The following is a 14,880-nucleotide window of genomic DNA, read 5'->3' as shown; positions in this document are numbered from 1 at the left end:
TTCGGAACCAGAAGCTACAACCCGTGAGTAAAAGAGGGACTTTTACAATTGGACTCTAAACTCAAAGAAAATTGGCTGAAAGCGGAGAGACGTTAAAAGGAAGTCCGTCTCCCGCTGCTATTTAAACTACAAAGCAAAGAGCTGGAGGAGTGGAGCTTTTGTAGAGACTTTTTAAACTACCTGATCTGAGCATCCACTGGAACTACCTTCAGATGAAGAAAAGATATATTTATTGAACTTACTTTCTATTTGAACTGTGTTAATTTTCTCCTGTGGGAATTACATTTGGACTGAGAAACCCAGGTATTTGGGCTGCCTAAAGAACAGAAGAGCTGTCAGTTTGCAAACTTGGCTATTGTGTATTTGGACTTGTAACATTCTGAGCTGTTACAGACTTGATACTTTGAAATACTAGCTAGCACTTGTCAGAAACAATGTTATGTTAAGAATACCAACTCTGCTAAATACCAGTATGAAGGTCCTGGGATTTTAAAATTAACTTTATTGACTTTACTTGATCTGACTTCTTCCCTCAAGACATCTCAAGCCCCCTCTAGAGGATTTGGGACCAATAGCAGTGACATTATATTATTTTCGCTTTCCTTTCCTCCTGTTTGACTGTTTTTCTCTGGGCTGCTACTTTCTCATGGGAACAACCCAGACTGACCTTGACTTTTAGATAACTTTGGAATGAGTGGCACAAGAAAAAGAGGACCAAGAACCAGACAAACAACCTTAACCTCGGCCTTACAGACACGTAGATCATCTGTACCTATCTTACCGTCGGCAGCTGTCAGAGCTGCTCCCAGATCCTAGCTCCCAGAGGATCACGCTAGCCAGCGTTCACTTTATAAAAGTCTTTATTGAGTTACAGTTTCCATTTCCAAGCTGCCGCGTGCAGCCCTACGTCTTATAAGCTAGACCGGCGAAGCTCCGTCTGAGTCCCCGCCTCCTGTACACCAACTTAATACCCTAGCCTTACTCCACCTTTTCCGCCTGACCGTTCTTCTCTGGGTCCCTCTGCCCCCCGTGGTCTCTTCCTTCCTGGACTCTTCTGACGCTGACCCCCCGGACCCTTCTGTCTCCTTGCGGCGGGCTTTAGGACCTGGCTCCCTTTCCGGGCTGCTTACTGCGCCGCCTTCCTGTGCATTTGAACTTGGCGCGCGCGCCCAACCTTCCACTTTCTGCTTGACCGTTTCTTCGCTCCCCGATGGAGGTGTGGCCACTCCTGACTCATGCCCTCCCCCCTGCGGCGAGCTGCCGGAGCTCGATACCTGGCGCCCTTCCTCTCCACTGCGCTCTGTTGGGGATGCTGGCCCCGATTTCCAACTGCTGCCCTCTGAACCCCCTCTGGACCCTTCTTCCTGGGGTGTCCCCCTAGGCTCCCCCCTTGCTCTGGCCACTGGCGCTCCTTTCTGTGAATCTTCTGATTCACTGGAAAGACTCGGAGATCTCGGGTCGTCGTCATCACTCATCTTTTCTTCGGACTCCTCCCCCTCGCTCTCTGTTTCCTCCCTTGCCCTCGCCTCTGCTCCTGAACCCCTGACAAGAACAATTGGACATTATTTGCTTGCAAGAAACACATGTGACTAGGCTACACAGAAAAGTGTTAATAAATAAAAGATTAGGTCAAGAATTTATATCTTCGGACCGAGTGAAGAAGAGAGGAGTGGTGATCTACGCAAAAGAGAGCCTATCACCTAAATTTCTTTTCAAAGATGAACATGGAAGAATTTTGGCAATTGAGATACAACACCAAGGAGAGAAGTTTTTGATATTAGGAATCTATGCCCCAAATGAGGGAAAGTCAGAATTTTACAAGAAGTTGCATGAGAGTGTCCTGGACTATCTGGACTATGACAACATCATTATGATGGGAGATATGAATGGCGTGGTCTCAACTAATATGGATAAGTCTCAAAACCAAAATGTGACAAAAGATGGCAGACTACCTAAGACTTTTTTTGAACTGACTGACAATATGGACTTGATTGACATCTGGAGGACAAAGAACCCATTGGGAAGAGAAGGAACATTCTTCTCTGAAGCCCAACTGACATGGACAAGAATCGACCAAATATGGATATCTAGAGGTCTGGCACCTAAGACTAGAAAGGTGGAAATCTGCCCAAAGACCTGCTCCGACCATAATGTGGTAAAGATGGATATGACACTATTACCAACCGGCTCCTTTAGATGGAAAATGAATGACAATTTGTTTAAAGGTAAAGGTAAAGGTACCCCTGCCCGTATGGGCCAGTCTTGACAGACTCTGGGGTTGTGCGCCCATCTCACTCAAGAGGCCGGGGGCCAGCGCTGTCTGCAGACACTTCCGGGTCACGTGGCCAGCGTGACAAGCTGCATCTGGCGAGCCAGCGCAGCACACGGAAACGCCGTTTACCTTCCCGCCAGTAAGCGGTCCCTATTTATCTACTTGCACCCGGGGGTGCTTTCGAACTGCTAGGTTGGCAGGCGCTGGGACCGAGCAACGGGAGCGCACCCCGCCGTGGGGATTCGAACCGCCGACCTTTCGATCGGCAAGCCCTAGGTGCTGAGGCTTTTACCCACAGCGCCACCCGCGTCCCTTGTTTAGAGACAATTTGTTTAGAGATCAGGAAATCATTAAGAAGGCCCAAAAAGCTTTGAAGGACTATTTTGAGATAAATTTGAACACTTCGGTGGAAAAAAGAACTATCTGGGACGCAAGCAAGGCCGTGATGAGGGGGTTCTTGATACAACAGAACGCTGTAAAGAAAAGGACACAAAATGAGAAAAAAGACAAGATCTTGGAGAAAATTAAAGAACTAGAGAAGAAGTTAAGATCTAACCCGAAGTCACAGCAGATTCTGAGAGAAATTAAACTATACCAAGCACAATATTCCAAATTGATAAATCAGGAAATAGAGTGGAAAGTTAAACTAATGAAACAAAAAACATTTGAATCTGCGAACAAATGTGGGAAACTGCTAGCTTGGCAGTTGAAGAAAAGACAAAAACAAAATACAGTTACTAATTTAGAGATTGAAGGAAGAAACATTCAGAACCCCGTGGATATTAGAAAATGTTTCCAGAGATACTTTAAAAAACTATATACACAAGGGCCACAAGATGAGGCTGGGATTAAACAATTTTTGGAAAAGAATGGACTACCAAAATTGTCACAAGAAAATAGATCAATCCTGAATTGTAAAATAACACCACAAGAGATTGAAATTGCCATTCAGAACATGAAATTGGGCAAATCTCCAGGGCCAGATGGGCTGACCTCCAAGTATTACAGGACATTGAAGGACTATTTGATACGACCACTGATGGAGGTCTGCAATGAAATTTTGGAGGGGAAGAAGGCGCTGGAATCGTGGAAAGAAGCCTTCATCACTTTGATACCAAAATCGGAAGCTGAAAAGACACAACTGAAGAACTACCGTCCCATCTCCCTCTTAAATGTGGATTACAAAATATTTGCAGATATTCTAGCAAGTAGATTTTAAAAAGTTTTAAATGAAGTAATCCATAAAGACCAGGCAGGCTTTCTCCCAGGTAGACATCTGTTTGCTAACACAAGGAACATTATCGACATTTTGGAACTCCTGCAAACAGATGTCAACAAAAAAGCAGTGCTAATTTTTATAGATGCGGAGAAGGCCTTCGACAACATCTCTTGGAAATTTATGAAAGGGAACCTAGAAGGGATGGGAGTGGGACGGGGTTTTGAAAATGGGATTGACGCAATTTATTCAGAACAAAAGGCCAAACTGATAGTCAACAATGTGGTTACAGAAGAGTTTAAAATTGAAAAAGGAACACGACAAGGTTGCCCTATTTCCCCACTGTTATTTATCTCAGTTCTGGAGGTGCTCTTGAACATGATTAGAGGAGACCGGTTGGTGGAAGGAATACAGGTCGGAGCGAAACAATATAAACTCAAAGCTTTTGCAGATGACCTAGTTTTGACTCTGCAGGAGCCAGAATCTAATACGAAAAGAGTATTACAAATAATCCCAGATTTTGGTCGGGTGGCGGGATTCAAATTAAACAAGCAGAAAACTAAGGTACTGGGAAAAAACTTGACAGATGCAGAGTCAGAATGGTTTCAGAGAGAGACAGAGTTAAATGTGGTTAAGAAAGTTAAATACCTAGGGGTAAAAATAACAGCAAAAAATCTGAGTTTATTTAAGGACAATTATGAGAAATGTTGGTCAGAAATTAAGAGAGATTTAGACAGCTGGACAAGACTAAAACTTTCCTTGTTAGGCCGAATTGCTGCTATCAAGATGAATGTATTGCCAAAAATGTTGTTTCTGTTCCAAACATTACAGATTGTGGATAAGACAGAGTGCTTTCGGAAGTGGCAGAAAGATATTTCTAAATTTGTCTGGCAGGGCAAAAAGCCCAGAATTAAGTTTAAAATACTAACAGACGCGAAAGAAAGAGGAGGCTTTGCCCTGCCAGACTTAAGGCTCTACTATGAATCGGCAGCTTTCTGCTGGTTAAAAGACTGGCTACTTCTTGAGGACACTGATGTGTTGGATCTGGAAGGTTTTAACAATGCTTTTGGTTGGCATGCATATTTATGGTATGACAAGGTTAAGATTAACAAGGTTTTCAAGAATCATATTGTCAGAAAAGCAGTGTTTAATGTCTGGACAAAATATAAAGACTTATTGGAAAATAAAACACCAAGGTGGCTTTCACCATTGGAAGCTAAGGCCCGAAAAAGACCCAATATGGAGGCCAACTGGCCAAAGTATTGGGAAATACTAGAAAAAGATGGAGATAACTGGAAATTGCAGAGTATGGAGAAAATGAGAGATAAAGTGCGAGATTGGTTACACTACGCTCAGATTAAGGAAGTTTTTAAACTTGACAAAAAGTTAGGGTTCCAGGTGGAGAAATCGAAGTTGGAAACGGAATTGTTAGAGCCTAAGACTAAGGTACTTTCAAGAATGTATAACTTGCTGTTAAAATGGAACACACAAGACGAAACGGTAAAATCAGCTATGATAAAGTGGGCACAGGACATTGGGTACAATATTATGTTTGAGGACTGGGAAAGGCTGTGGACTACTGGGTTGAACTTTACTGCTTGTAATGCTTTGAAAGAAAATGTAATGAAAATGATATACAGATGGTACATGACCCCAGTCAAACTTGCAAAAATATACCACTTGCCTGATAATAAGTGTTGGAAATGTAAAGAAAAGGAAGGAACATTCTTTCACCTCTGGTGGACCTGCCCTAAAGTGAAGGCTTTCTGGGAAAAGATATATAATGAACTGAAAAAGGTATTTAAGTATACCTTCTTTAAGAAACCAGAGGCCTTTCTTCTGGGTATGGTAGGCCAAGGGGTGGTAAAGAAGGACCGAACATTCTTTATGTATGCAACAACAGCAGCAAGGATACTTCTCGCGAAGCATTGGAAAACTCAAGATTTACCCACACTGGAAGAATGGCAGATGCAACTGATGGACTATATGCAACTGGCCGAGATGACCGGCAGAATCCGAGATCTGGGAGAGGAGACGGTAGAAGAAGATTGGGAAAAATTTAAGATTTACTTGCAAAAACATTGTAAACTGTACGAATGCTAAGCAGGATGCTTGATTATAAAAAATTTGGCACCATTAAAATAGATGAAGTGAAGTAGGAAGATAAGTTAAAATGTAAGAAAAAATAATTTTTACTTTGGATAAATATTTGGTGAAATTTAATTGATAATTAGACAGTAAGGATGGAAGTAAGGTGATAACTTGCTGGATTAAATTTTTTCTTAACGTGGAAGGTAGGGGCGGGAGATGTGAGGAGGTCATAAGAAGATAAGAAAGTATGTTATGCTTTGATATAATTTTGTTCGTTTTTTATATTGTAACTTAAAAACTTCAATAAAATATTTATTAAAAAAAAAACTTCCTGGTGCAACTGGACTTCTCCGCGACCCATCCCCTCTGCAGGGAGGTGGGACGAATTCGGATGCTCTGCCCCCACCACTTAATGGATCCAAATGGTTTCCAGAGAGTGGTAGGGGATGCTTTATCCCATGTTGATGGCCTTTCAGCTGATTCCCTGGTGGCCCGCTGGAATGTGGCGTTAAACAGGGCTATTGACTGTTTGGCTCCGAAGCGCCCTCTCCGACTGCATGGAGCCTGGACAGCCCCGTGGTTTTCCACGGAACTGAGGGCAATGAAACAATCATTGAGACAGCTAGAGCGCCGGTGGCGGATAACTCATTCCTCCGAATCTGAACGGACACAGGTTAGAGTTCAACGTCGAGCTTACCAAGTGGTGGTAACGACGGCGAAGAAGACTTTCTTCACCGCCTGTCAGGGGGTTGATTAGCTGCTTGTGCTTAAAAGTGTGCCCCTTCAGAGTTTGTGCGGCTCCACAAGCCTCTGTGTGTGACAGAGCTCATCAGACATGTCTGCTCTAGTCACTATTAGAGTCCGACAGTGGCTGTTTGCGGAAACGCCTCCAACAAAGAAGTTCCTTAACGGAAACACGTCTCCTGGACTCACGACGTGACAGCTTCCGACGAAGCATGGGTCTCCCTGCAGTTGCTTCTGACACCTCCCCACTATTTTCGCTGGAAGTGTCTCTCACCCCTTTCTCTCCCCTGCTTCCTGCCTGCGTTGCTGCGTCTCTCTCAGTATTACTGAGATCCCCCTCCAGAGACCCCGTGCTCCCCCTGCTGGTCCCTGCTTTGGCTGTTGAGTCTCTCCCAGTCTCTGGGAGCCCTACCACCTCCTTTCCCTCTGATGTCAGTTCCCTGACATCCACCTCCCCTCCAGGGCCCCCTTCCCCCCCGCCCCCTCCCTCTCCTCTGGGCGGTGAGGAGCTGAAACCCCGAAACGAATCCTCTTCATCTTCAGACGTCTCGAACATTTCCCTCCATCGGTCTTCGTTCCGACTCGCTGAATCCTCCTCCACCTCGGAATCAGCGAACCCCTCCAACTCTTCTTCTTCGTCGGTGGTGGCGAAGTATTCCCTCCGGAACCTCGCCACTGGCTGGGGTTTACGAGGGAATCTCTGATGAAAGGCTTCAATCAGAACCTCGTCATCTACATCCTCTGCCCTGACCCAGGTGTTTTCCGACTCCGGTTCCCCTTCCCACATTACCAAGTACTCTACTTGCTCTCCCTTCCACCTGGAATCGAGAATCTCCGCTACATGGTAGCTTTGTTCTTTTTCCTCCATCGCTGGTCCCCTATTGACCCTCCCCTCTCTGTCCCCCATATACGGTGACAGCAACGATCTGTGGAACACTGGGTGCAACTTCATGTGGTTCGGTAACCGGAGTCTGAAAGCCACTGGGTTGACCTGTTGCGTGACTTCAAATGGACCCAGTCTTCTGGGTCTTAACTTCTTACAACCTCCTTTAAACGGTAACCCTTGGGTGGACAGCCACACCTGGTCCCCCACCCTAATGCTTTCCCCTTCCCTTCTGGTTTTGTCTGCCTGCCTCTTATATTCCTCCTTCGCCCGGTTTAAATTAAGTTGAAGTTGGCGGTGGATAGCTTCCATTTCTTCAACGAACTGTTCTGCGGCTGGAACGCTCCAGTTCTCCCCCTCCCCCCCTGGGAAGGCTCGGGGATGACACCCGTGATTGGCCAAAAAGGGGCTCATCCCCGTGGACACGTTCTCTGCATTGTTGTAGGCAAATTCTGCCAACGCCAGCTTCTCCACCCAATCATTCTCTCTGTCATTAACATAACACCTCAAATATTGCTGGAGGACACCATTGGCTCTTTCCGCCTGCCCATTGGTTTCGGGATGACGGGCAGTAGAGAAATTGACCTCTACATGCAATAAGCTCATGAGCCTCCTCCAGAACCTGGAAGTAAATTGTTTCCCTCGGTCCGAAACCACCCTCAAGGGGGCGCCATGCAACCTAAACACATTTTCCACAAACAATTTGGCGGTTTCTTCTGCTGTGACCGCATGTGAGCAGGCTATAAAGTGGGCCATCTTGGTTAACAGGTCTACCACCACCATGATGGCTGTTTTCCCTTTGGACCTGGGCAGATCAGTCATGAAATCTATTGCCACTGCCTCCCATGGCCTCTCCGGCGTGGGTAGTGGTTCTAATAAACCTGCCGGTGCCCGCCTCTCCCCTTTGGCTCGTTGACATCTGTCACACCCTCTCACATATTCCCGCACATCTTCCCTGACCTTGGGCCACCAGAATTCCCTGGTGACCAGCCACATGGTTTTGTGTTGCCCAAAATGCCCTGCTGTGGGGTTATCGTGCAGTTGCTTGAGCACCTTTTCCCTCAATTCCCCTTCAGGTATGTATAACGCTCCCTTGTAGTACAATGCCCCATTTCTCTCCTCAAAACCCCCGGGTTTGTCTCCCTCCCTCCTGAGACTCCTGAGTTTGTCCTGGGCGTATTCATCCTGCACCGTTCCCTCTACCAGCTCCCTTTGCCCCACCAATGCCGCCCCACACACCCAGCGGTCCTCGGGAATGACATGGGTCTCCTCGGGTGCACCCTCTCCCTCCAAATATTCAGGTTTGCGTGAGAGAGCGTCAGCCCTAACGTTCTCCGGGCCTGGTACGTAACAAATCTCAAAGTTAAATTTGGAGAACTCCTGGGCCCATCTCAACTGCCGTTGGTTGAGCACTCGCGCAGTTCTCCAATACTCTAGATTCTTATGGTCCGTGCACACCTGCACCTTCTGTTGTGCACCAATTAGTAGATGCCTCCATCTCCGGAAGGCCTCATAAATGGCAAGAAGTTCCCGGTCGTACACCGTGTAGTTCCTCTCAGATTTGTTCAGCTTTCGCGAAAAGAAGGCACACGGTCGCCACTCTGACCCCTCCTTCCCCGGCTGCAGAAGAAGCACCGCCCCTATGGCTCTGTCCGACGCGTCTGTTTCGACCCTCAGCTTTTTTTGTAAATCCACATGTAGAAGTTGTTCGTCAGAGGCGAAGGCCTTTTTCAGTTCATCAAACGCTCTCTCCGCCTCCCCCGTCCAAACAAACTTCCTTTTGCCGCTGAGACAGTCCGTGATGGGCGCCGTCAGGTGGGCGAAGTTCCGGATGAACTTACGATAAAAGTTTCCAAACCCTAGGAACCTCTGCACATCCTTCTTGGTCTTGGGTGTTTTCCATTCCAGCACCGCTTGAACCTTGCTGGGGTCCATAGCCAACCCCTTATCGGACAAGCGGTACCCCAGGAATTCCACCTCCTTGGTATGAAACTGACACTTCTCCAGTTTCACCCACAGTCTGTTGGCTTGCAACCTGCTCAACACTTCCCTGACGTCTCTCACATGTTGCTCCTCGTTCTCCGAATACACCAACACGTCATCTAGGAAGGCCACGCAATTCTTGTAGAGCAAAGGCCCCAGCACGTGGTTCATAAAACTTTGAAAACACGCGGAGCCTGTTTGTAATCCAAAAGGCATCACGAGATATTCAAATGCCCCCAAAGGGGTGAACATGGTGGTCTTCCATTCATCCCCTTTCCTTATACGTATCAGGTTGTACGCCCCCCTCAGGTCCAGCTTTGTAAAAATCTTTCCTTTTCGCACCCTGGTCAAAATATCATCAATCCTGGGCATGGGAAAAGCCGCAGGCTCAGTCACTGCATTTAACTGTCGAAAGTCACATACCAGCCTCGGCTTGTCCGTGTTTTTTTTATCCACAAAAAACACTGGGCTACCCCCCGCTGCCTTAGACTCCCTGATGAAGCCTCTCTTCAGGTTCTTGTCAATGAACGCTCTCAACTCCTGCATCTCCCTGTCTGACATGGCATACAGCTTGCCTACAGGAAGCTGGGCTCCAGGGAGTAGATTAATCTGGCAATCAAAGGGCCTATGCGGGGGTAGTTGATCAGCTTCCTTCTCGCTGAACACGTCGTTGAAATCAGCATACTGTGGTGGCACCTTCCCTTTCTCCATTACTTCAGTCCCTGCCAGGGTGGCTTGGGCCCCTGCTGAACCCCTTTCCCCCCTGCAGTGTTCTAAGCAATGTGCTGAACCGAAGGAAACCACTCTTTGATGCCAGCCCACCAGCGGATCATGTAGGGCTAGCCAGCTCATTCCCAAAATAATGGGAGCGCCTCCCAAGGTGGCCACATTAAACGCTATCAGTTCTGTGTGCCTTGCCACCCTCATTATCATTGGGACGGTCTGCAAGCTGACTCCTCCTCCCAACAGCTCCCTGCCATCGATTGTGGTCACCTGCAGGGGGTTGCTTAAAGGGATAGTCTGTATCTGATGTTCAGCAGCAAACTCCTTGCTCATAAAATTGCAAGAGCTGCCGGAATCCAACAGCGCCTTTATTTGTAGGGGGTGTCCATTTTGCAGCTCTAGCGACACTTCAATCACTAGGGCAGGTCGAGGAGCTTCTGGTACGGGCACTTTCACTGCTCTTGAGCCTGGTTGCAGTGCCCTGACGGCAACCAGGCGTTGGCTTTTACTTGCTCCGTTTCTCCCTGCTCTCCTCCCTCCACTGCGCCCACCATCCCTTGCCATTCCTTCCTCTGGGGGCAGACTCTGGCAAAGTGGCCTGGCTGTTGGCAGAGATAGCATTTCCGGGCTCCCTTTCCCTCCTTCTTCGCCCCCTCACTGGGCTTTGAAACTGCGCGCGCGCGGGCTGTTCCGATTTCCATCGGCTCTGCCGGCGGGAAAGCTGGCTCAGGAATGTCTGGAATGCGTAACTCCTTCCAACGTTCCCCTCTCCCTTCCCGCCTCTCCAAGGCTCTTGCCTCCTGGCGCGCTCCAATGGTCAGCGCAGACTTGGTCAGCTGATCCATCGACACAGCCCTGGGGCTCCTGGACAGCTCGTCTTTCACAGCCGAAGAAAGACCTTCTTCAAACAGCATCTGAATGGGTGCTGCCGATAAATCCCACCCCAATCTGTGAATCAGCATGGTAAATTCAGTCCAGTACTCACGGACAGATCTGCTTCCCTGCTTGCAAGCCATCAGCTGTCTGCGCACCACCCCTTCCTCAATATCGCTGGAAAACATGATATCCATTGCACGAAAGAATTTCATAGTGTCCTTTAGGATATCGTTGTGCGTTGCCATCAGGGGCCGAACCCAATCACGCGCGCCCTTCTCAAGATGCCCAATTACGAAAGCAACTCGCGATTCCTCATCAGGGAACTCATCAAACTGCACATTCAGGGCATATTGCATCTCTGTCCTAAAGGCATGATAGTCCTTGGGGTCCCCCCCAAACTTCTGCACCAATCCTGGTACCTTTCTGGGGAACTGAGTGGTTCTCCCCTTCTTGTCAGCATCCTGCGCCCTCCTCTCCTCCAGCCTCGCCGTCTGCAGCGCAAGTTGGACTTCCAATGCTCGGTATCTTTCCTCCAAGCTTGGACCAGCTCCACTCCCTGCTCCTCCGGCTCCGGCTCCTGCTGGGTCGCTCATGATGCTTTCTCCTGCACAGGCAGCGTACAAAGACTGTCGGACTGCTGTCAGGGGGTTGATTAGCTGCTTGTGCTTAAAAGTGTGCCCCTTCAGAGTTTGTGCGGCTCCACAAGCCTCTGTGTGTGACAGAGCTCATCAGACATGTCTGCTCTAGTCACTGGTGGAGTCCGACAGTGGCTGTTTGCGGAAACGCCTCCAACAAAGAAGTTCCTTAACGGAAACACGTCTCCTGGACTCACGACGTGACAGCTTCCGACGAAGCATGGGTCTCCCTGCAGTTGCTTCTGACACCTCCCCACTATTTTCGCTGGAAGTGTCTCTCACCCCTTTCTCTCCCCTGCTTCCTGCCTGCGTTGCTGCGTCTCTCTCAGTATTACTGAGATCCCCCTCCAGAGACCCCGTGCTCCCCCTGCTGGTCCCTGCTTTGGCTGTTGAGTCTCTCCCAGTCTCTGGGAGCCCTACCACCTCCTTTCCCTCTGATGTCAGTTCCCTGACACCGCCTCTATTGCATCTGCAGAAAACAGCAGCAGGAGACTTTTCAGGTGGTTCGCAATTTAGCAGAACCACCTGTTACATTGGGGCCCAGTCGGGCCACATGATCTCCTGCAATTATTTTGCAAAGTTTTTTGCAGATAAAGTCGCTCAGATTCGGGAAGAGGTAGACTCCACCGTGGGAGCAGGGCCGGGGCAGGAGAGTGCTAGAGTCCTGTCTAGTCAAATTGTGTGGGATGAATTCCAATCTGTTACCTCCGAGGATGTGGACAGGCTGCTTGGATGAGTGAAGCCAACCACCTGTCTCCTGGATCCTTGCCCATCCTGGCTTATAAAAGCTAGCTGGGAAGGGCTGGGCGATGGGCTTCATGGGGTGGTGAATGCTTCCATCCGTGAGGGAGCCTTCCCAGACCCGCTGAAAGAGGTGGTTATTAAACCGCTTCTTAAAAAACCATCTTTAGATGCGGCCACGATGGCCAACTATCGCCCAGTCCCAAATCTTCCATTCTTGGGCAAGGTGACTGAGCGAGCGGTTGCCGAACAACTCCAGGCATGCCTGGAAGAAGCGGACCATTTGGATCCCTTCCAATCGGGATTCAGGCCTCACCATGGGACTGAAACTGCCTTGGTCGCACTGGTTGATGATCTCCGGAGGGCTAGGGACAAAGGTGAGAGCTGTTTCCTAGTTCTGCTGGATCTCTCAGCGGCGTTTGATACCATCGACCATAACATCCTTCTGGACTGTCTTGAGGGGCTGGGAGCTGGGGGCACTGTCATACAGTGCTTCCACTCCTTCCTCCTGGGCCGTGTTCAGAAAATGGTGGTGGGGGATGAGTGTTCAGACCCCTGGGCTCTCACTTGTGGGGTGCCTCAGGGTTCCGTCCTCTTCCCCGTGCTTTTTAACATCTATATGAAGCTGCTGGGAGAGATCATCAGGGGGTTTGGGCTGGGTGTTCATCAGTATGCGGATGATACCCAGCTCTACCTCTCTTTTAAATCAGAACCAGTGAAGGCGGTGAAGGTCCTGTGTGAGTTTCTGGAGGCGGTTGGAGGATGGATGGCGGCTAACAGATTGAGGTTGAACCCTGACAAGACAGAAGTACTGTTTTTGGGGGACAGGAGGCGGGCAAGTGTGGAGGATTCCCTGGTCCTGAATGGGGTAACTGTGCCCCTGAATGACCAGGTGTGCAGCCTGGGAGTCATTTTGGACTCACAGCTGTCCATGGAGCCTCAGGTCAAATCTGTGTCCAGGGCAGCTGTTTACCAGCTCCATCTGGTACATAGGCTGAGACCCTATCTGCCTGCAGACTGTCTCGCCAGAGTGGTGCATGCTCTGGTTATCTCCCGCTTGGACTACTGCAATGCGCTCTATGTGGGGCTACCTTTGAAGGTGACCTGGAAACTACAACTAATCCAGAATGCGGCAGCTAGACTGGTGACTGGGAGCGGCTGCCGAAACCATATAACACCGGTCTTGAAGGACCTACATTGGCTCCCAATACGTTTCCGAGCACAATTCAAAGTGTTTGTGCTGACCTTTAAAGCCCTAAATGGCCTCAGTCCAGTATATCTGAAGGAGTGTCTCCACCCCCATCGTTCTTACCCGGACACTGAGGTCCAGCACCAAGGGCCTTCTGGTGGTTCCCTCACTGCGAGAAGCCAAGTTACAGGGAACCAGGCAGAGGGCCTTCTCGGTAGTGGCGCCCTCGCTGTGGAATGCCCTCCCACCAGATGTCAAAGAGAACAACTACCAGACTTTTAGAATACATCGGAAGGCGGCCCAGTTTAGGGAGGCTTTTAATGTTTGATGTAATACAGTATTTAAAAAAAAAAAAATTTGGAAGCTGCCCAGAGTGGCTGGGGAAGCCCAGTCAGATGGGCGGGGAATGAATAAACAAACAAACAAACAAACAAACAAATATTTATGCTGAGCTCTCTGGTCAGGATCCAGCAACGTCCACGCCTCGTCTGTGAAACAAACAGCAACACCTTCACCTGAACACTCCCCATCAGAAGCTATCTCAATCTGGTTGGTCTAAATTTAACTTTATACGTAAATCTCTTTCTTCACTTTGAGCCCCCCCCCTCCCATTTTCATGATAAGACCAACTATGTATTGTTTCATTGGTAACAGAAGAGGAAAAATGACTATTACTCACTTAATCTAAGCACAACGGCCACAAGAGCTCCAGTCTAGGCATTTGGCTCTGCGATGTTGAATGTTCTCTGTGCTCTCCTGTTTCCCCTTTTTTTGTTTCAGTTGAAAGCAATTCATGGACCCAGAACTCATACACTGACCACTAATGATGAACTATATGTTATAGATACTCCTGCAAATTTATTCTGCTATGTTTGAGATATACAGACTCAGCCTACATATTTGTATCGTCTATTATTCCTATGTTCCCTGTTTTATAAAGTTAATAAAAGTTATACAAAAAGAAGAGGAAAAGGCAACACACGGAGGCCCCATCTGAGTTCACACTGCACAGCAGGATCAGGTTCCTTTAAGGAGTCCAGTGCTGCGCGATGGATCAGTGAGTTGTCAGCTATTGGTAGGGCATTCAGATCACAGAACTGGTTTTAGACCTTTTGAGCTGCCAATACATCGCGTTGGCCGGGGAGCTGTGATCTATTCCTAGCTGAAATTGCCTGCAGATGACAAAGGCGCAGGCAGGCAGGGAGGCAGGTGGGGGAGCCCGAAAAGGTGCCTCCCTTCTCCATCTCCATCCGCCTGCCTGCCTCCCCCCACCCCCAAGCTGAGCAAGCCCCAATTCCTCTCTGGCTCCATCCCTCCAGGTCCCCATCTCCACTCCCCTGGGACTCACCAGATCTCTCAGAGGTCCCTGGGAGGGAATGCTCAGAGGTTGTGGGGAGGGATGCAGGAGACAGCCGGACCAGGTCATCCGTCCATCTTCCCCCTTCCATCCTCGCTAGCTTTGCAGGATCCGTCTCTTTCATCCTTCCTGAGGAGTCGAGGAGCCAAAACGAGCTGCAGGGTCCTGGA

General features: G+C 48.7%; 1 protein-coding gene across 1 annotated transcript in view; it reads right to left on the bottom strand.

Moving 5' to 3' along the window:
- Positions 1 to 14,880, bottom strand: part of LOC309525753 (uncharacterized protein) — a 400,379-nt gene that overhangs the window by 251,971 nt on the left and 133,528 nt on the right. Inside the window, exon 6 of the mRNA XM_082211248.1 lies at positions 14,702 to 14,875. Within this exon, the coding sequence (XP_082067374.1) occupies positions 14,702 to 14,875 (174 nt within the window). The remainder of the gene's footprint in view (positions 1 to 14,701; positions 14,876 to 14,880) is intronic.

The sequence above is a fragment of the Podarcis vaucheri genome (genome assembly GCF_965113315.1).
Source record: "Podarcis vaucheri genome assembly, chromosome: 2".
NCBI lineage: Eukaryota > Metazoa > Chordata > Lepidosauria > Squamata > Lacertidae > Podarcis > Podarcis vaucheri.
This window is presented reverse-complemented; position numbering and strand designations above follow the sequence as displayed.